Source organism: Amyelois transitella, chromosome 18, assembly GCF_032362555.1.
Source record: "Amyelois transitella isolate CPQ chromosome 18, ilAmyTran1.1, whole genome shotgun sequence".
In the NCBI taxonomy this organism is placed as follows: Eukaryota; Metazoa; Arthropoda; class Insecta; order Lepidoptera; family Pyralidae; genus Amyelois; species Amyelois transitella.
This window is the reverse complement of record NC_083521.1, coordinates 7,483,790-7,506,319: the sequence shown is the minus strand read 5'-3', so window position 1 is coordinate 7,506,319 and position 22,530 is coordinate 7,483,790. Positions and strand designations below refer to the sequence as shown.

The 22,530-nt window shown below is 34.6% G+C and overlaps 1 protein-coding gene across 1 annotated transcript in view; it reads right to left on the bottom strand.

Annotated features, from left to right (window-relative positions):
• The window catches only part of LOC106129715 (bifunctional glutamate/proline--tRNA ligase), a 39,988-nt gene that overhangs the window by 9,235 nt on the left and 8,223 nt on the right, over positions 1–22,530 (bottom strand). The window contains exons 9-18 of the mRNA XM_060949364.1: positions 21,801–21,945; positions 21,242–21,489; positions 20,510–20,717; positions 20,019–20,207; positions 4,341–4,505; positions 3,653–3,814; positions 3,001–3,129; positions 1,654–1,851; positions 498–683; positions 14–103 (exon numbers count right to left, since the gene is read on the bottom strand). Of these exons, the coding sequence (XP_060805347.1) occupies positions 14–103; positions 498–683; positions 1,654–1,851; positions 3,001–3,129; positions 3,653–3,814; positions 4,341–4,505; positions 20,019–20,207; positions 20,510–20,717; positions 21,242–21,489; positions 21,801–21,945 (1,720 nt within the window). The remainder of the gene's footprint in view (positions 1–13; positions 104–497; positions 684–1,653; positions 1,852–3,000; positions 3,130–3,652; positions 3,815–4,340; positions 4,506–20,018; positions 20,208–20,509; positions 20,718–21,241; positions 21,490–21,800; positions 21,946–22,530) is intronic.

The window sequence follows — 22,530 nt, the reverse complement described above, 5'->3', positions numbered from 1 at the left end:
AAAATAGAATTACCTTCTTAGTATCAGGTGCAACAGCGTTCGGTGTCCAATCTGATCCCGTCAACGACTTGTATTGCGCCTTCAATGCGAGCAGAGTTTTAACCTGTGGATAACATAGAAATCAACATATAATTTTTCTATACATATGAAGAACGAATGAACAAAGAACTGTGCAAAATTGAACTTAAAAATTCATGGGGTGTGCAAATAAATAAATATATATATGGGACTAATTCTACAGATTGAGTTAGCCCCAAAGTAAATTAAGTAAATTCGAGACTTTTAATGGGGCACCTATACAACAATACTATTCTTCTTCTTCCTGGCGTTGTCTATGAACATTGCTTGCGCTTGCGCGATTAAGATTTATCGCTGCTATTGGCTGAGCGCGTCACAATCGTCGCTGTGATTGGCTGATGGCGTATGACGTTAGTGATGTCGCGTCAAATACGTCACTATCGTTATTACCCAAACACTCACGCACATATAATACTGACCTCAGCATCAACAGCCGCTTTGTCCGCCTTCTGAGACTTGAGCGTGCGCACCTTGTCGCCTTGAGCGGATATCTGTTGTAGCAATTGACCGACGTCTGAAGTTGTTGTTGTTGTGACAACTTTCTGAGGAGCTGTTGTTGTTGTTGCGGCTTTCTGAGGAGCTGGAGCACTGCCCGGCTTCCAGTCCTGTGAAATAAAGAGCCGTTACACCTATGTTTCACATCCTATCTTTGATGTTGCCAATACAGGTCAGATAATTTACATAAAGCGACTACCATCTTCGTTCATAAATTCATATCATAGTTCTTGGATCATGTTTAAAATGAAAACATATGATTGTTTTCCATAAGCAATAAAAACCGAGAAAACATAGGTAACAAAACGTAGTGCCCTTCGAATTATTTTAATTTATTGGTTTCTAGAAGGACACTTGAATATACCTTTTAAGTTCGTACATTAAAACGTAAACTTATAAGAACGGACATTAAAGTTATTATTTCACATGTTTATAACGAAATTATATATTTGTAAGTTTCTTTAATATTTTTAAGGCACCTACACACGGGCACTCTAGCAGTCTTCGCATATATATAAAGTAAGCATTTAACTCTTAATATTTCCGGCACGATAAGAATGTTAATCTATGAACAGCATTAGCCAGTTTTATGACTCTTATAATATATCTAATCTTAACTATACTAATCAATGACACAATTTATACTTATTATGTTAATATTAAAAATCATCAATTTTCTTTTTAATATGTATATATATTTTTGATATCAGTGTTAATAAGACAATGTGTGTCACGGCTCCCCAACATTTGGGAGCCATTTTTAAGCGGGGAACATTCTCAACAAAACAAGATATCTATATTTGTAAATTGGCGCCAAGTGAAAATGCTGCAGTGTAGTTTGTACACATGCGCTTTGGAAGCGGTAGTAGATAAAATTAGATTTAAGTGATGTAACGTCAATAAGTGATACCTAAATCCAATTTTGAAAATGAATCTATTCTGTTATAACGATATAAAAATTTTCATCGTTAAGTCATTCAGCTAAACATTGCCTTCTGGCCTTCTGAGTCTTATCACTATCAGCTCTGTCTGTACCGTAACAGGTAAATATATCTAATATGTGTGTGAAAGGTCACTGACCTGTCCTGTAGCGGCTTTATACTTCGCCTTCAAATCCAACAAAGTTTTCACTGCCGCGTCTACCTTAGCCTTCTCAGCTTTGGCGGCCTTGAGAGACCTGACCAGGTCTCCTTGCTGCGCGACCTGCTGGTCGAGGCCGGCCGCGTCCCCGCCACCAGGTGGCGCTGGGGTCACTGGAGTTGATCCAGGTTGCCAGTCCTAATAAATGAGAAGTAAATTTGTATAATTCCCTAAATAAAATGAGGTAAGGTAATGTTAGTCCTATAGGTCTATTCTATCTCTGTGCCAAGTTTCATCGAAATAGGTCGGTCGTTTTTAAGTTTATAACGTTTTAAACCGTGTGGTTTCCCGCATTTTAGAATACGATCACTCCATTTCTATCCCATAGATGTCGTAAAAGGCGACTAAGGGATATGCTAATAAAATAGGGATTCTGTTTTTAATCGATGTGCCTTTATAAAACCATACACCTGAACATGGCCTTTTTGTTGTTCTTAGACTGTTGTTGACACTGTCTACCCCGCAAGGGATATAGACGTGATTATATGTATGACTAGCGACCCGCCCCGGCTTCGCACGGATGCACAGCCGATACTAAATATATCTCTATTAGAACTAACTAAAGGACCGCCCGCAAAACCGCTAACTAAGTCTTGCTCCCGGCAAAAGTGTAACTCTGCCTGCAGTCCCGGGCCGTGCAGCAGAAATCGTAATTTTAATTTCACCACAACTTCAAAACCAAACGTCCAATTTTAATCATTCAAAGACCAAATATTATCTACATAAACTGTATTTATTGATGAAATTATTTATTCTGATAAGGATTAATAGCATGAGTAAAAAAAAAACGCGTTTAAATATAGACAAAAAAAAATTCAAGATTTTTAAATAAAAATGAGGTTGTTGTGCCTCACTCGACATAGATAGGTATAGTGTATCGCGGACTTTTTTGTAGATATTTATAAGATCTACAATTAATTAAAACATTTTATGGTTCTATCTTTTATAGTTTAGGCAGCGTACGCAAAATAAGTAACTTTTTGGTTGATTTTTTTCAGTTTGTGTCCGAAAAATCCAAATATATTACGGAACCCTATTTTTTTCCAAAATAAAATATAGTCTATGTTACTTGTGGATAATGTAGCTTTCGAATGGTGAAAGAATTATTAAAATCGGTCCAGTAGTTTTTGAGCCTATTCATTACAACCAAACAAACAAACAAAGTTTTCCTCTTTATAATATTAGTGTAGATAGTGTAGATAGATGATACGATGCACGCACTAGAAAGAAGACTGTTTTCACATTGTAAAAAATGCTCTATTGTCTAATATATAAATATAACATTACCTTTCCTGTGGTAGACTTGTACTTCGCTTTCAGCTCCAACAAGACCTTCACGGCTTCATCAACCTTTGCTTTCTTCAAGCCGGCATCCGCTGCTGACGCTGCAGGAGCTGACGCACCTGGCTTCCAATCCTGGTGGGAAAAAATACAAATAAATAAACAATTAACTCGAAATAAAGTTGAGCTTTTGAGTCCGTAAGATTTTAATTCTCGCAATTCCATTAAAAACCCGTTCCAATACCAGTCACCCTGTATAGTATGGTATGGTTGACTGGTAGATAATGCTTTACATTACATTTGTATATTGTGCAATGAAGTTTAAATAAATAAATATAAATATTCTGTGAATAACCATTATCCAATATCGCGGGTTCGTTTCCCCTACAAATTATCCTGTCTGTCTTCTCAAGACTGTTGGCTCTGTTTACTCCGCAAGGGATAAAGACGTGATAATATCAGTCAGGATGTCAGTATGGATGTTTATTACTCTTTCACGCAAAAACTACTGAACCGATTACGATGAAATTTGATATGTGGGTAGCTGAAGACCCATAATAAAACATAGGCTACTTTTTATCCCAGAGTTTCCGCGGGATTGATAGGGTTTCCATGCGGACAAAGTCTCGGGCGGCCTCTAGTATTTATGTATCTCTACCTGTCCAGTGGCGGCCTTGTACTTGGCTTTCAAGTCTAACAGGACCTTAACAGCTTCGTCTATCTTTGGTTTCTCAGCTTTGGCGGCCTTGAGAGAGCGCACCAGGTCGCCTTGCTTGGTGATCTGGCCGTTTATGTCTGAGGAGTCTGACGATTTGGTGTCCTGAGGAAAAAGATGATAAATATGTGAAAGTTGCTACGGCTCATGTATTCATGGTAATAAGTGTTAAAGTGTGTTTGTTCCAATCGAAGAAGTATGTCCCTACCTACTCTTATTTTTGGTATCACTCTAACTTTATATTGTTCGTCACGTAAGTACCTACTATATTGTATAGTGCCGTATGATTCAGTTTAGAATTGGATCACTCCATCTCTTTCTTGTTTTAGGCGATGCGATCAATTCCATAAGTAGGTAAACCAAACAGCTGAACGTAGCTCTCAGTATTTTCGAGACTGTTGCTCTGTGTTTCAGTAGCTGAAGCGTAAAGATAATGACAGGGTGAAGTGGATGAAGCTAGTCAAATCCTCAACTGAAGTTGAGCTTTCCAGAACGGGCACGACCTTCAGAAATGAAGATTATCAGTGGGAAAAAAAGGCTCTGTCTACCCTGTGATTATATCCATGTATGTACGTTACTGTGACTCCAATCACGCATTTTCGGTCCCGTCAATTGTAATCCTATTACTCACCTTAAGGTTCAGTATCTTTTTGACCTCATCGTCAGTCTTCGCAGCCTTCAGTTGCCGCACGAGATCGCCTTGCGTCGTAATCTGCTCGTGAAGTTGAGCAGCGACGTCACTTTGAGCGGCAGAGGGCGCTGGCTGCTTCGCTGTGCCGGTTTGAACTGGTTTGGGCTGGAATTTAAAAAAAAAGACATTGTCAATACAAGAGGTAATTAAAAAAAGAACTAGGGTAATTAAAATGGAAATGCTAAAATGTTAAATGGAAAAATAAGTTTAACTTAAGTTCTGCATAGGTGGAGTCTAGATCATGCGGGTCTCTGTGGCGCAGCGGGGTTTGTGCTTGCCTCTAACACAAGCACGGATTATGCTAGCAAAATGAATGTTTGTATAGATACATGTATTTAATAGAAAAATTTAATATCCTTCAATTTGTATCCAATAAAAAAGTCTCGAACCTTCTTTTGTGTTAGATCAATCTGTGTAATTTGTTCCATATATAGGTAAGTATAGTTATTTATTAGCGTTTTTAACAGTAGTTTTTGTAAACAATAGGCACTGTTTCGGGAAAGAGAGGTATGTTTATCTTTTTCATTATTCCTAGTTAAGTGTTATGCGAAATTTGAACCTTTAAGAGGTGAGTAATTAATGTGAAAAAGTTACAAACAATCGACAAACTTACACATAAGTAAGTAGGTATACTTACTATTTGTTACATTTATTAATTTAAAACTTATGAAACTACCATAACAGATAAAATCCAATGCTATATGATAACATTTTTTCTATAATTAGACATTTCCCGAGACCATATTAATTATAATAACGTCTCTATCACGTCTCTATCCCTACGCGGTAGACAGAGCCAACAGTCTTGAAAAGACTGATAAAAAAAAGATAAAAATTTAAAGATTTAATAAAATGAATTCAATTACTACGAAAAATGGAGTACGAATCAGATTACCTATAGATATATTACTATACTTTACCTTACTATAGTAAGGCCTGCAGTGAATGAATCCTCCTGACTACGTTAGTTATTATAGTTGGGATGAAACAGGTAAGACGGATATAACTTAGGAATCAAAATCGCAACCAATTAGGTATTTAATGAACGCCCAGTGACCGTTAAAATGCACAATAAACAGACTAGCTGTTATTTATTGCAGTCTATTCCCAATATTTTTAAAATCCGAACTACCTATAAACATATGTTCCGCTTACGACACACACGTATAAACACACCGCTGTTTTTATGCTGACTGCCACACCGCGTGGCATGACGTGTGCCCTTTACTTTCTAAAAAATTACGTGGAACCGGTTCGAATGAAACAATTTATGTAGTGTCCATCGCCGCTTTTGTTATGAGGCGGAAGTTTTATATAGGTTGAAAAGCAGCATTGTTAATGCGGTATTGGAACTTCTAAATTAATGCGACAGACGAAACGTATGGAACAGAAAGTGAATTTGACGGGAGCAGCCAAAAATTCCGATAGTGGCTTGTGGTCTGTTGTCAGTCTGTTAAAAGTTAATTTATAGGCTGGTCACCCACCACCCCAGAATATACTGGTAGGCCACCCTATTCCAAAGGTCATCCGTGCGAAATGGACTTAGGTATTCACTTACATACATATGTATAATCTGGACTATAACCGTAGACAGAGCCTGCAGTCTTGAAAACTGAAGACTGAGCCGCATTAAACTTTATGGCTTAATAATAAAATTGAGATTCTAATAGAGACAAGTAACAAGTTTGTTGCCTTTCCCTTAATCGCCTTTTACAACATCCATGTGAAAGATATAGAGTGGTCCAGTTTTAAAATGGCGGGAAACACACGGTATTCACGAACGTTGTTAATACCAAATATTTTAGTTCTCTTCGAGAGAAAGAAACAAAGAAATGAAGTCATAAGGCTTCTTCTCTTAATGGCATTAAATCCTCATCTCTATAAATGCCCCCATGCCACCTTACGTTAGCTTAAGCATCCAACTGATCGTAGACTTTGAATTCTTGTCGATTATGTTGGCTACGTCTATGCGGTAAAGGATAAAGACGTAATATGTATATGGCAAAGTGAAATGTAACAACACTTTTAATGTTATCAATAAACATTTTACTATACAATTTACATACAATCACGTTTTTATTCCTAATGAATATAGGGCCAAGAGTTATATGAATCAAGGTCTACGCAAGAAACCGATTGCGACGCGAAAGCAATGGTGTCAAACACAATACTCCTTCTTTTGTAACCTCGTAAACTCGTAGGTCAGCAAAACTTTACAGAATCCTTTCCTGTATCTAAATATTCTACGTTAATACGTCAAAATCTCAAATGACATAACATTTTGACAGTTGGTTTACAGACCAAATGTCAAACACAATTTAAAGTCGACCCGCGAAATAGTAAACATCAAACAAAACTTGTACGTAAAAATAAACTTTTACAAATTATTATATAAGGTATGTCTATATATTTCAGCATTATCGTGATATATGATAGGGTTCGTGGGAAAGTACTCCATCAACAATGTGTAATACCTATAATACTATAACAATGTGTGTGCTCGCGTAAGCATTTCTCACAGACTGAAAGACAGAAAGGCAAAAATTATTTTATTCCTGAATAAAATTTTACAAATTGTGTAGACGGTCTTTCACATTTTCTGAAGTTTAAAGCCATACGGCACGAAACTGTAAACAAGAAATATAATTTGAACTTATATTTAATTAATCAGTAGAGAATCTAGGATTTGAACTTGGTAATAAACCAAAATGGATAGTGAAGAAAAGGAAAATGATGTTCAAGATGACGACGATGTAATTATTATAGGAAACATTATGCCAAAACCAATGATAACACTGAGCAAGAAAACAATAAGGAGGCATATTACAGTCAAGAATAGCAAATCTTTTAATGGATCTCTGGTCAGAACTAATAAAGTAAAGTTTAAGAAGCGAAAACAAAGTTGTGTATCAAAATATGATATCAATACCAATGCAAAATATGATGAAAAAATTATGGAAGACCGGTCCAAGTGTGAAAAAGAAAATGATGTGAGGATTGCACCTGTCTGTTTGAGGCAGAAGTGCAAAGACATCAGATGTAACATTGAGAGATACATAAAAAAACAGAATGAAAGGAGGCTTACCAAAGTAAGTAGTTAATGCTGAAAGATATTAGTACATTCACATTACACATTTTATCTCTTACGGTGTAGACTGAGCCAATATTCACAAAATTTTAGGTTTTTTATATTTCGCTTAAAAAATAAAAAAATTCTATCAAAAACATTAGCTATTAGAAATTATTTATTTTTATTTCATTAATAATTTCTTATAGCTAAAGTGGGGGTTAAGGCTGTGCCATGATAATAATATGTCAGTTGTTCAATCAATCAGTTGCCTCATTTACATTTTTATAAGACTAGCTTTTACCCGTAGCTTTTCCTGCGCGATTTAAGCGCCCACCTACAAAAGAATACAGGTTTTTTGCAATCCCACAGAACTTATTGAGTTCACCGGGATGAAAGGTACAGTATGTCCTACTCCATATTCTGTATTATATGTATACAAAATTTAATGTAATGGTTAGTTAAGCGGCTTAACTGTAAAGACTTAACAAACAAATTCACATTTGCATTTCTAATATTAGTATGGATTAGACAGTGTTTCAAATAAGGAAAGTACAACTATGGCCTTGAATCAATCTTTATTATTTATTATTACTGTACATAATTGTTAAACCAAATTGAGTTAAGGCTTTATTATTTAATTTTTTAGATAGAAGCACATAGTAACTTTCCAAGAGATCTGAAGAGGTTGTTGTCACCAATTTCCCCTTCACCAATGAAAAATGAAACTTCCAAATCAGACTGTGAAATCAGTATAGATGGGAGTAGTTTTGAAGACGAAAAGGAAAGTAAGTTGGACTTACTGATCAAAAGGAGTAGGGATGTGAGTATTGTCAGATTATTTATATTTTTTTAAATACATTCAAAATTTAAATTCCTCTTACATATACAGAGCTAATTTCAAAAGGCTAAAGGTATGACCCAATGCCAATTTCAGTTATATTTATGTTATATAGTTATAGTAATGACAACATTATGGTGGAATTGAGATTCAAAACATCTAGAAGAACTTTTCCCATATAAGTTTACTAGTTTTTAACCACAATTTCATCGGCAAGAATGAAGCGCCATTTACAAAAAGCGACGATTTTGGCGCCATCTACAAAAGAATACAGGTTTTCGCAAATCCCATGGAAACTATACTTTTTACCGGGATGAAAGGTTTCCTGTCCTTCTCTGGACTCTTAATTATATATACATTTTATTCAAGAAGATTTATTCAGTAGATAATCCGTAAAGAGGTTACAAGCAAACAAATAAACTCAATTTCGAATTTATAACATTGGTTTATTTTGTAAACTACAAAAAAAAATTTAAATAAAATTATTTTTAATAAATGGGTCCAAGTCGTTATTCACAGTAATTTTGTGAGACATTAATTGGTCACAACCATAGTAAGAATAATTAAAGACGTGAGTTACTTATGGCATTTAATAAAAATATCCAATAAATAATAATATAATCGTAGTTTAATGTATGTATATGCTTTTATGTAAATGTTATAAAATTGCATAGTGTTTCTTTTGTTAATTTCTAGCTAATATTTTAGTCTGAATTAATAGTTATGCTGATATTTATTGTAGTAACAAATAATTTTGACCTGTTTTTATATATTGCAGAGAGGCAGAAATAATCAAATAACAAGTACTCAATACCTGTGCACACTTCCGCGCACGGACACACCTATATTCAAAGACGTTGAGGATGAAAAGATATCTACAAACAATAAGCCGCCCTACACCAGTACTCCTTTATATAAAGAAAATATTACATATAATATAAATGCATTAAATTATCATAACAATGTCACAGAAGAATCAATGAAAGATCATCACCCATTCTTCAACAGATGTAGTTACTATTACCAATACGAATAGTGAGCCAAATGTCACTGTTTCTCACAGTAATAATGATGTAAGGAAAGATTCAGAAAATAAAGATCAAACGCTGAAATCTGAACAAACACGACGAATATTTCCGGTACAAATTATGAAGATAGCAGGATGTCCATCTCCTATGAGAGTGAAAAGCTTTTTGAATTACTAAGCCTTGGTATCCTTTCAACTTTGGACCAAACACATAATTTTAATTTTAATAAACACGAATATTATTGTGTATTTTGACAATAATTGCATTATTATGTTCTTCCTATTTCGCTACGAGTTTTTTGTTCATAATAAAAATTATAACAAATATAAAAGTTTTTTTTCGTCCAAATCATTTGAAAATAGATTTGAGTACCTAGTGTTAAGTTGCCTTTTACAATTTTAATGAGAAAGTGATGGTATTTATAAATTTTTCGAATATTTATCAAAACATAAACAGAAGAAAAAGTTGTCTGTGTGTAAATAGAATTAATAAAATTATTGGGGACGATTTAGCAATAGTAGTAGTTAGACGAAAAAATTTAAAAGAAAATCCTGATTTGTTTTAACTGCATACGGTACCTAATCTCACTGCTGGACGGATTTAGATAGGTAAATATTTTTATTGTATAGCTATTAACCCTAGCAAAGAGACAAGGTATGTGAAATACAATTCATTTTAATAACTAGAAAACTATGTTATGTAGCATTTGTAACATAAAAGACCTACGCAAACCTAGTCGCGGGCAAGAGCTTGTAGCGGGAACGATGATTCGGCTCGACCGCCACCAAAGGAAAGATCTTCCGCCAGGCTAGGTGTTATGCCTGGGGAACCGCGGCTCCAACGATGTTGTGTCGGAGGTTGTAGGAAATCATGAATGAAAGCAGGTTGACTAAAGAAATATAGGAGAGCCTGGAGGGAAAGGTCGGAGAGGGAAGGCCTAGACCGACGTATCTTGACCAAATTAAGAACGTCCTGGCAAAAGGTCAGATCAAGAGTACCCGAAACCGCCGAGCTTGCATGAACAGAGTTATGAATGTGGGTAAAGCGAAAGAAATATGCAGAGATAGTGGCAAGTGGAAAGATGTAATCTCTGCCTACCCCTCCGGGATAAAAGACGTGATTTTTGTATGAATTTAGATTTGTATCTTAACACTATTTTTTTTTCATATCAGATTACCCATACCTCCATGAGGAAATTTAAAGTATTTTATAGGGCCGATACTTAGGTGTCAAAGCAATCGTTCTAGGGAATAAGACACCATATCCATCCGGTGCCATTGACAGTACATACATAGATAAGTACTTACAGCGGGCCACAGAAAAATACACCAGCTACGATATGAAGGTGGTATACCTTTTTGTGTGGTCCACTGTACCTTGTTGGGGTTGGTAGTTGAAAGGTAGATATTTACTTCTAATTATTAGACGAACGAAAAATGTAAATCTTTAAAGCAGCTTTGATTTACTTTTAATAAAATACATTTATGTCCGTCGGAAAAACCATAAAAAATGTAAAATAAAACTCTTTCCTTGCTGGAGATCGAAAGTGGGTATTCACCGTAAAAAGGAGATTTTATTATTATGTATTCTCGATTCATTAAAATGATTAATCACTCCCCGTAAGTCACATTTATATCTTTTTACTGAATCAATCATGATTTACACATCTCTATTTGACATTGACAGTTCGTTTAACGCGTACGTTTTGAATTGGATTTGCTCCCGCCCGAAATCTTGAAAAGTAAAGAATTTAGATTTTCTTTTATGTATAAATATATAGAATGCTTGATAAAAGAAATAGTGCAAAGAAAACATGAGTTATTTTTGTATTGGTGATTACAATTTTCGTAACCAATTGTAATCTTTGTTAAACGAAATTGCATGGTAAGCAAAAGTCGACGTGTTTATTTCAGTTTCATTTTGAAGTTATTTGAAGGTACGTAGACATAATGTTCATAATCTTGTTCTAGCATAACAATGTCTGACAACGAATTTCCATACGATAGTCCGAATATTGTTGTAGTACCGACAATGTCATTTAGCGAAGCCCCATCTCAGAAGCCCGTGTCGAAAGTCGATAAAAACGATTCAGCCAAAAATAGTAAAAGTATACCAATACTTATTCGAGGAACTACGTCTGACTTTGATAAAGATATGCATTCAAATTGCAATAAAACTGGTAAAAACCAGAGTTGGGCCTCAAACTATTTACAAAGTATTGGACTATCTTACGACAAAACGATTTTAAAACGAGTAAGTTTAACCTTATTTATCAAGTGATAAGAACCATAGTTAATAATGAATAACCGCATTAACCATCCTATTAGTCCCAAAATATTATCTGTTGTTTATTGTTCTCATATTTTTTTCTTATCTATTCATACAAAATCTCCCCTAAATTTTTGTCAATAACTAACTCAAGTACCTTTCAAGGCATGAGCAGCTAAACAAAACTTGACTGTTGAAAAAACTACTATAAAGTATTTTTTTTTTAACTTATATTGTATAAATCTTCAAATCATTTTATTGTTAAAATAGAAATATAAAACATAAGCACACATTTTGTGCTGTCATTCAGCATAATAGGGAATAGTTAAATTTGTATTAAAATAAAAGTTAAAAAAGTTTCATGAAGTTAATTATGTATTTACACAAATATTTTACTGAAAGACAGGTTTTAAGTTCAATAAAGAATAGCTTTTTAAGTTACATAAAGAATGTATGACTCGGCTTATTTTAAAATCATTCATACCAGGGTGTAAAGCATAATCTAACACACACTTGATGAAGGTTATATAATAGGAAAAACTGCTTTTCTATCAATACAAACCAAACCAATAATAATATTGTAATAAGTAATCTTTTTTGAGGAGATGGTCTTTTTCCTCATCCATGTTCGTGGAATCAGGTCTCCTTGTTATTTTGCACTAGAGTGGACGATTCTAAAGTCAGTGTACATCTGGGGTCTGCCCTTAGCCGTCTTCTGTATAATTTAGTTATGGATTATGGTACCTATCAAATTTAAAATTATTTAGGAAGAAACACCCTACTAATTCTTTAGGAGCATTCTTTAGGATGCCAAGGTGAGCACTTTGAAACTAACAGGTCTTTTTTCATATTACATAGGATGTATTCTAGTATATGTATAAAACTTGCATTACTCAATGACTGATTAACATACAACACATTGAAAACAACAGCCACAGGCATGGATATATGAATATATCCATATTAAAGCATTTTTGAAAACACTAAAATGATTTTTAAAGTGGAAAACGTTGCTCACAACCCTGTCAGACAAAATTAAAAAACTGTGTTTATATATTTGGATGTATTATCAATATCAAGTCTAATGCAGTGTCTTTTTGCAACCTTATTAAGGGTTTTAATTGTTGCCAGCGACTTTGTACACATGGAATATTTTTTTATGTTACTCTAGTTACCAAAATATATAGTATCCTATTGTTATTATTACCTCAGCATAATAGCTATAAAACAAAAAGGTTCCTCAAAATTGTCTCATTAACTATTAATATTTTCTACAAACTGACACACATTCCTAGGTTTTTTTTAAGGTGTGACATGTAACCTAAAACTTATGAAACCATACCTAAAAAAAATTAATTAGGCTGCCTACTTCTGTTAACCTATTTCCACTTCACAATGATCCACAGCATATAATGCATTTTATTTCACAGAGAAGCAAAATGAATTCCTGTCAAGATAATCCAAATAACATTCTGACAGAAGATCCATCTGCTACAACAGTCGCAGATATAAACATGACAAATAATACGCCAAATATAAATTGTAATGATGCTTGTAATGTCTCAAATGGCACTGTAGAAAACAATTCTATCTGTAGTAACTACAATCATATTGCTGCTGCTTTAAGTATTGGAATGACCATGCCAACCACGACTTATGGAAATTCGTATGGGAACACAGATAACAATTATTATTACCACCAGCCAATGAATATTTTGGAGAATAGTGGACCTCCCATAACATATTATAGTTCCGCTACTGCTCCTGTTTCTATGGCAAATGTAAATATACCAGCAACATACTCTGCTTTTGGTCAACCTACAAATGTATATGGAAACAATTTATATTTTAATACAAGTGGGACTGCACATTTCGCTAACGTTAACTTGCCGGAAATATATTCAAATACCTATTTACATCAAAGAAATAATGATGTTTATGGTCAAACAAATTTTGTTGAAAATAGTATATTCCCAACAAATTTATTTGGTGCAAATACAACACCCGCTACTGTAATTGATACAAATTCAGCCCCAATTTTAAATCTATCAAGGGCTGTGGATTCAAAAAACACAGAAGAGGAAATAAAACAACAGATGCCTTTGAAATCATCAGAAAAAAAAATTTGTTGCAACTGTTCATGTTCAAAATTGAAGCCTGATGAAAATCAAAATAAGCAAGAAAATAATAAAGACACAAAATTTAAACAAAAGTCTACAGTGATAGAAAACGAAAAGAAATTTCAGAATTTTTTGCAAAGGTTAAATAATACACAATCAGAAAAGAATCATTCGATTATTTCAGAAAAACCGACCAGTGATACTGAAAAACTAAGAATAATATTAAAACAAAAAGAAGATACACCACCAAAATTTATAAAAACTAAATATGTAGATGAACAAGAACCAGAGTATAACCCAACAATAAAAAGAGCAAGGATTGATAATGGTTACGAAATAAAAAAATATACGAAACATGACCACGGAACAGTTAAGAAAGAAAATACATATGGTAAATCTGGTAGTTTAATAAATAAAACGTCAAAAAGAATTAGTAAAGAAGACTATAATAGCAAGTATAAAATAAAAGAATCTATAACAGAATCAAAGAAATATCGCAAGTATAAGCATGCCCGTGAAGAGAAAATGTCTCCAATTAAAAGTGTAGTTAGGCTTTCTGAGAAACGTGATTGTATAAAACCAATTCATCATAGAAATCCTGAAAACAGAGATCTTAGAAATAGACTTAGTCGAAAACTAAATAAAAAAGAGAGTATTTTAGAAATTAAAAAACTGTTACCTAAAATATGTAAACATGATTCCCCGGATAAAATTAGTGATAATTTAACTATAACAGTCAATAACAATACAAGTGAAATTAAAAAGTCACCCGAGAAGGCAATAGAAAGAAATAAAAACGAATCCCAAAAGAAAATAAATTTGGTGATAAATATTATATATAAACAACCTAACTCCCAAAGCGAATCTGATAAAAGTGACAGTGATGATCATAACCAGCAACTGAATCCTGATCTAAGCTTTTTGGATGACTTCAATGTCGATGAAATAGTTGAAAGTCTAAACAAAAGTGAAAAAAATACCATAAAAACATCATTGAGTGCCGGGACGAGCATATCAAAAATTGAAAGTGAAAAAAGCAAAGCAATAGTTAAAGAAGAGCACCCCGATAAAGCTGAAATGCCCTTGCATAAAGCAGATATATTAAATAACCTATTTTTGAAAGAAGCTAGTCTCTTAGATAGTTTAAGGTATGTATGATTAATAACCATCTATTTCCTATAGCATTCGCTGAAATAAAATACTCATACACAACTCTTTATTTTTTACAGAATGATTCATCAAGAAATAGAAAACGAAAAGCAACATTTGGGTGGTAGTTTAAACCAAACAGCAAATCAACCATTTGAAAACGTTAAATATGAGTTTTCACAAAAAGAAAATGAATACTTTCCTAATGAAGTGTTAGATGCAAATGGTAACACAATAAGCCAACCAATTAATGAGAGTTTATTGGATAGAGAATTTGAAAATGGATCAAGGTGTCCAACTGATATGAATAAAACTAATACATTAGAAATACTACGTCATCAAAGCATTCCTTTTAAAGATGAAAATTTGGCTATTATCGACTTGTCTAATGAGGACTCAAATGATAATGTTGAACAATCAGAAATAAAAACTACGAAAAAAACGCAAGCGTTAAATGATGATTGCACAGTAACAGAACATATATGTCTAGTAGATACAATAGATCTGACAATAGATGAAACTGCAGCTAAATCAGACGCTGCAGTAATAAGAGCCAGTAGTTTGCTTGAAAATGAATCATACGCTACTAAAGATGATGACAATTTATTAACAGAAAATTGCTTAAAAACTGGTATACCTACTGATATGAATCAAGAATTATTAAATAAAGAAGAGGTGCAACTGTCAACTGATTTTTCTGTTTACACTTGTCCCGATAGTTTAGAAAACGGAGTAAAAGTAAACGATTCAATTGTTTCTTGTATTGAAGTAGAAGCCCAAAATGTTTCAGTAAAAGAAAAAGGAACAAATGCAATGCCAAAAGACAAATCAGCTATTGTAAAGAATGTAAACAATGAACAAGCACCAAATTCACCAAGAGAAAATATTGCCTTTGCAAAGTCGGACAATGCTTATTTCGATAAAGAAAAAAATAATGATAATAACTCGAATTCTCACGTTAATAGTGATGAAAGTGATCATGTTAGCAATCCATTAAATATAGTTAACAATATTGACGTCCAAGCAGTACCAGAAAATCAAATATTATCACTACGAGATCAGCAGGATGTCGGCTCAGAACCTAATGGTTTATCTATAAGTAAGAAAAATAAAAGCAGTGTATCTGACACTTCAAAAAAAGAAATTCTAAATGAAACAAATATAAACAAAATGGTTATAACAGACAAGGATATATATACTGATTTAAATATATTAGGCGAAAAAGCTGATACTCAAATAACTGACACAAAAGCCGGAATAAAAGATACCAAGGAAAAAGAGATCGACGTAGAATCCAACGACACATCGAAAGTTGTTTCCTCAAATACCAAACTTACTGCTTCAAGCAAGAAAACTCATTGTCCATCTTCTAAACAGAAAAAAGATGAAACTTGTGCTAAGAAAAGTGTGAAGAATAATAAATTAATGACTCCTACCAAAGCGGCACAGATAGCCAGTAAGCTAGAATGTGTAATGTTGCAGTGTTTTGATAAGGAATACAGTGGTATGGCTTTAATACACGCTGGGTCGCACTCAAAAATATTTCATTGCCGAAATAACGGCCGCGATTACGCTGTCAAGAGTTACAAGTATGATAATTATTTCGTAATTTGAGTTTTATTCAATGACGTTTGTTCCCTATTGTAAGATCCGAAGTCATTTATATATAGTTCAGAATGAATAAGCAATTCTATTCGTTTATATATCTATCGGATTCACGGGAAAGCGTTAAATTGTTGTGGGTCTTAAAGTGTTAAAGTGGATGTAATAAATATATTTTTTTTACAGCTCCCTGCAGTCAATATACAAATACGCAGAAACAAAGGACATGTTATTTGCTCTGCAAAGGGGGATTAAAAGGAGGAATTATGCAGGTGTCTTCCTTCTAAACTCATTCTCCTTAAACACACACCTGTGCTTGCTCATGGACTATTATCCAAAGAACTTGAGGCAGGCTCTCAAAGAGAACGGAAAACCATTCCATATAACTGAAGTCCAATATATGTGCAGACAATTGGTATCAGCTATGATGTTTCTCAAGAGTAACGACTTGGTGCATTTAGGTGACAACTTATAGATTCTACCTACTGACGTTTTACTAGTCTATGGTTTTACTAATAACATTTCCACGTAGGTCTCTTGGTTCTGCTCATAATATGTTAATAACAATTTTGCTTAATGATGAATTGAGATTTACGAACAGGTTACTAGCTCATCGTTTTAAAGAACAATCATAAAGTTTATCAACTTCTCATAATGTGCGAAAAAAGAAATAGCTGGTACATAATGTGTTTTCTTTTCTCTATCAGACTACATGGAAATTCCACACCGATAGTCAAAAAATAAATCTGTGCAATTTATGCCTTCTTCAGCTGCTGAATCAATTCAGTATGTTTTTCATTCCAGACATCAAACCGGAACATGTGCTTCTCAACCACACAAACTCCAAGCTAAAATTATGCGGTTTCGAGACTGTCTGCTTAGTCAATCAGATTCCACCGAGCAACAACATAGGAACATTGAACTACAGACCGCCAGAAGTTATAATCGGTTACAAACTGGGATTCGACGTGGATGTATGGGCAACGGGTTTGGTCCTTTACGAAATGGCTACAAACATAACTTTGTTCCCTGGGACGTATGATAATGACATACTTTACAAGCAAATGTGCACGCTAGGACCGCTTCCTATAGAAATGTTGCATAGATCGCTTTTCGTCACGAATCATTTCACCGGCTCCAATTTTAGGAGAATTCGGTCGAAAGTAAGTACAAATCTAACTTTGTCTTTGTGAGTTGGCCAAGTCTACCCCGTACGGGATAAAAACGAGACGATGTATTTTTTTTTCGTAGCACCGTTCGCATTCACTGTTAATTATCGCAAATCCCATGGTAAACAGTACCTTTTCCGAGATAAAATGTTCCCTTTGTTCTTCTCTTCAGTGTCCATTATGTTTGTTTGTTAAAATTTAAGGAAGTAATCATTGGTTGTGAGTTGTGACATAAATAAAGCATGAAAAGGAAATAAAGAAACACATTTTCCGTTTTTAATATTATTATATAATAAACTAAGTTTAGCTATTCACTTTGCGAGTTCCTAAAAAAACATTACAATCTCCTATTAAATTTTCAGAAATTCAGTATAATAACCAAATTCCAAAGGAGTTCAAGACTCGAAACGACAATAACTCAAGCATACATGAAGCACTGGAGGCCGATAAGTTCGCCGTGCGCGACCAGGTTGAATATGCTCAAAATTATGCTGTTCACGTCACTACTGAAAGAAATGTTGGAGGTAAACCCTGGGGACAGAATGCCTATACAGTTTGTAAATGCGCATCCTTTTTTAACGAACGAAAGTTATTAGATTTTCCTTTATCTGTTTAATCTTTGTCTGTGACAGGATGCCTATACATACATACATATCACGCATGCCTCCCATTGGGGTAGTCAGATACTATGGATTTCCGCTTGCTACGATCCTTATAGACCACTCCCGCTTCCTATACAGTTTAAAAATTCACATCCTTTTATTAAATGCTTCTTCTCTTCCCGTGCAGAATGTTAAAGTCAATCAAGGGAAACTGTAATGGACTTGGGATTTTTGTTTAAGGGGATGTGCTAGCAACCTATTTGAATCTCAATTCCATCATTGAGCCATGCAACTGAACGAATTCTTTTCAAGACACTGACCCTGTGTACCCTGTAAAGGATGGAGACGTGATTATATGCATGTATGTATTTGAAACTGGATGTTTATTTACACAGTTTTTTGCACCCCCAAGAATGTTATTTTGGTGCAATCTGTGTTTGCCCCAATATGGATACATTTTGTATTTATTAAGTTTCAATTAATTGAGTTGTGACGATTTGAAAAGTAATCGTATAAGTAATTGTTTTATAATATTTGACAGTTAAGCTATGTGTGTTTGAAAAATAAACCACCTTATGTTTATTTCTTGTTTATTTAGAAGATAATTACGTTACTGTATTTCGATAGAAACAATCTATTGCTTTATGTTACAACAATGGCAAGATGTCTATTATATTATTGTTTTTGTTTTCATTACTTTTAGACATTAAAGGTTTATTTAAGTTAAATAACGCCACTTTTTATTCTACCCGTCAACTGCGCCACATCTTGAAAAATAATAAGACTTAATATTTTCAAGAGTGAATAGTACAAACATTTGGCGTAATAATAACATATAGTATCGTTGATTTAGTATCCCGTAACAATAGTTTTGAACATCAACAGTGACTAAATCTGTGTAACTTGTCCCATATATATTTATTTATATTTAATAATTCTATATCTGTGGTGATTATAATAATATAATACGCATTAGTTCAACTTGCGTATACCACCTTAGTACCTAATCAATCGTATACTAACTTTATTTTGCAGATAGAAGTCTATTATGATAAAGTAATAAAAATAAATAAGCTAGTATTAGGGCTTCAAAAGTGAATGAATAGACGTTTTTTGAGTATTGGCTTAGACACAATCCCCATCAGGTGGTCAGAATCCAAACCAATGAAAGTCAATAAAACATTTAATCAATAAAAATAAATTACTATCCTGGAATTCCTCCAGCTCCTTATGAAGCAACCTCTCTTGACCCCTCCCGACCCGAACAGTGGGAATCGCGTAGGTACCTACATTTGAAGGAAGCCTATCGTTGTAGCGGTATGATTGTGACGTCGAGCCGCTTTGGTCTCCCTTCGCCCCTCTTCACAGCCCGGGACCCCGCGTAGTTTGTTAAAGAAAGTGTAAGAGAATTTTTTAATCATCTCTCATATCCCTTACCTGCGACGTTTTACTAAAACGATACATGATGTCTCCCACTTTCTCTAACAAAATCCTTGGTAATTCCCCTCACTTTACGACCAAGATGCTGTTATTACTGATCTTCACTGGAATGCATTGGTTTTGAGAATTACTATATAAAATACCAGGAGTTCTTCAGTACCACTTTCATTTGAAAAACTACTTACTAACCCCCTACCCCATTTCAATTTGAAAACGGCCCTTACGAGTATAAGCTATTACTGACCTGCCCATTGATATCCTATTTGAGAACTTTCTGTAAGAGCCTTCCACAGCCTTTCACTTCAAGATGCTCTTAATTAGAAGACACTGACCTGCCCAGGCATGTCCTTGGTGTGTCCATCAGGCACATGGAACAGCACAAGTGGTGATCCTCTCGAAGTGAGCTCCGACGGGGCAGTGGGAGTCACGTCCACTCGGAAGAAGCCGAGTCTTTGTAATTGTATGATGTCACCAACATTCACTTTGAGGAGTTCGGGCTCGCCTATCATAGGGATCTCCCACTGAAAATTTGAGAAATAGTGTCTTTCTAAACAAGGTTCTTTTTACTTTAAGAAAAGGCTAATAAGAAATTTTGAGATAAAAAAATTCTTGAAAAAAATATTTGCCCCCTATAAATTGAGATTGATTGATCGATAATCCGATATGAAAAGTCAAAATTTTTACATCAAGATCCATTTTCGACGTACGAATTTGTAAAGCGGTCTCTTTTAATGTGTGTCTTAATATATTAAGTCGATGTTTGTGAATAACTGCTCTTGTCTTATTATATTCTGTTGGAAAATACACGCATCTTTCTACTCACCCTAGTCTGATGTCCAATATACTGTTTGAAATCCTCATCTTTGCCTAACACAGGCTTCGATATGATGTTGTCAAAGTAAACGCAGTACACTTCCACGGTTGGAGATTTCTCAGTGTCCGCTAGCCACGTTAACTTCAGCGTTTTCTTGTAGTCCTTGTTTTCGAGGTTTGGCGTCGCGTCTACACTGGTGACGGTGCCGTCTGGTGCTCTGAAAATATGAAAGGTAAGTCTCATTATCTACCACCGATTTATATACCGATCTCGAAAGAGGCGTTGCAAAGTGTAGAATGCTGTATATACAGGCTTTGGATAGCAAATGTATTCAAATACCTATCCTACGTAAAATAAAAATACCACTGTAAATTTGATAATGTTTATTATCTGTAGTATTTTCCTTAACAAATAATAAAAAAGGCTACTAAAAGTGGTTTATCCACTTTCACCTAGTGCAAGAGCGTTGGTCGTGGAATTGCTTTAGAAATAGTAAAGTCCTGAAAGTTTTTGAGTTTGAAGTAAAAAAAGTAGTAGTAAAGTAAAATTTTGGAAGTATACATGATTTTAAGTTGAATATTGTAATATAATAATTTAAGTGGATTTGAGTAAAACAATTTTGAACACTCACCTTAAAAAATGCCTCGATTAGTTAGATCACGACATTGCGCATTCGAAATTCTACTTCACTACGTCAGATTTAAATATAACGAAATAATAATTTATTTTAGTAAAACTTACTTATGAATCTTATCGATCAAAATGTTCCCATAATTTATAAACGTTGCATTCTCTCCCTCCTTCAAAGTCTTCGCGTCGGCTTGGTCTATGAGCAACCTCTTCGACACCCATATGGTCTTGGTACCCACTTCTGGGTTCTTTGGGTGCAGTGCCACGGACAGACTGCTGTCAGAGGTAACTCCCTTCAAATTCACTGGTACGGCGTTCGTTTTTAGAGCCGTGAAGCGTGGCGCAATGGGGTCTATGACCTGAAAAATATAAGAGAAAATATTGAAACGATGGGATTAATACTCTAAATTGTCTTAGGAACTGTAATTCGGACCATAAGGCGAAGGGCTGTCACTATTTGAATCTCTAATCTATCATTAAGCCAAACAGTTGAACGTGACCTATCAGTCTTTTCAAGACTGTTACCCCACAAGGGATATAGACATGACTATTTGTATGTATTTAAAAATTAGACTCCCGCGCAAGTACATCGGTGAACTTATAAAAATAGTAATACTGTATACATATTGAAAGATGTGGTCCACAAGCCGGATGCTGTGAGGAAACATACCTTCTTGTTGATCGCCCAGATCTTGTCCCACTCCATGAAGACGACGGAGCGGCTGGAGCCCTGCGCGTGTATGAACTGCCGCAGCGCCTCCACGGTCATGCCGCGTCTTAGAACACCACGCACTGTGGGCATCCGAGGATCGTCCCTACAATAATTAAGACATTTTTTTTACCTAGACTCATTCATATATGGGAAAGTGTGTTTGTTTCTTTCACGTCAAAACCATTAAATCGATCGCCACATGAAATTTTGCATTCATACATAAAGTGTGAAGTATCCAGAAGGACATAATTTTCACGCGGGTGAATCTAAAACATACATAAAATCACACCTCTTTCTCGGAAACTCTTCCGGGAAAGAGGTGTAATTTTATGTAGAGCCTGCAAACTTCTTTCGCTTCATCCACATTAATAACTTGGTAATAACTCCGGTTTCGTGTACTCTTGACCTCAGGAGAAGAATGGTCAGTCATATAACTTAATGGCTAGGAAGCTATTGAACGTGGTGTAATATAAAGATTACTAGGTACCATACCGTACCATAGACATACTATAAACAACTAGACCCACGATAAAAAAATCCCGATGAAGTGTCCGTTACAAACAAATTCGTTTACCCGTTCGAAAATGGATCTTAATACATTACAAAAAAGTACAAATCCTCAAATGCACAACACAGCTCTTTGTCAGTGAGCTGCTTTGTAACATTTGAGTTTTATATTGAAGGATTG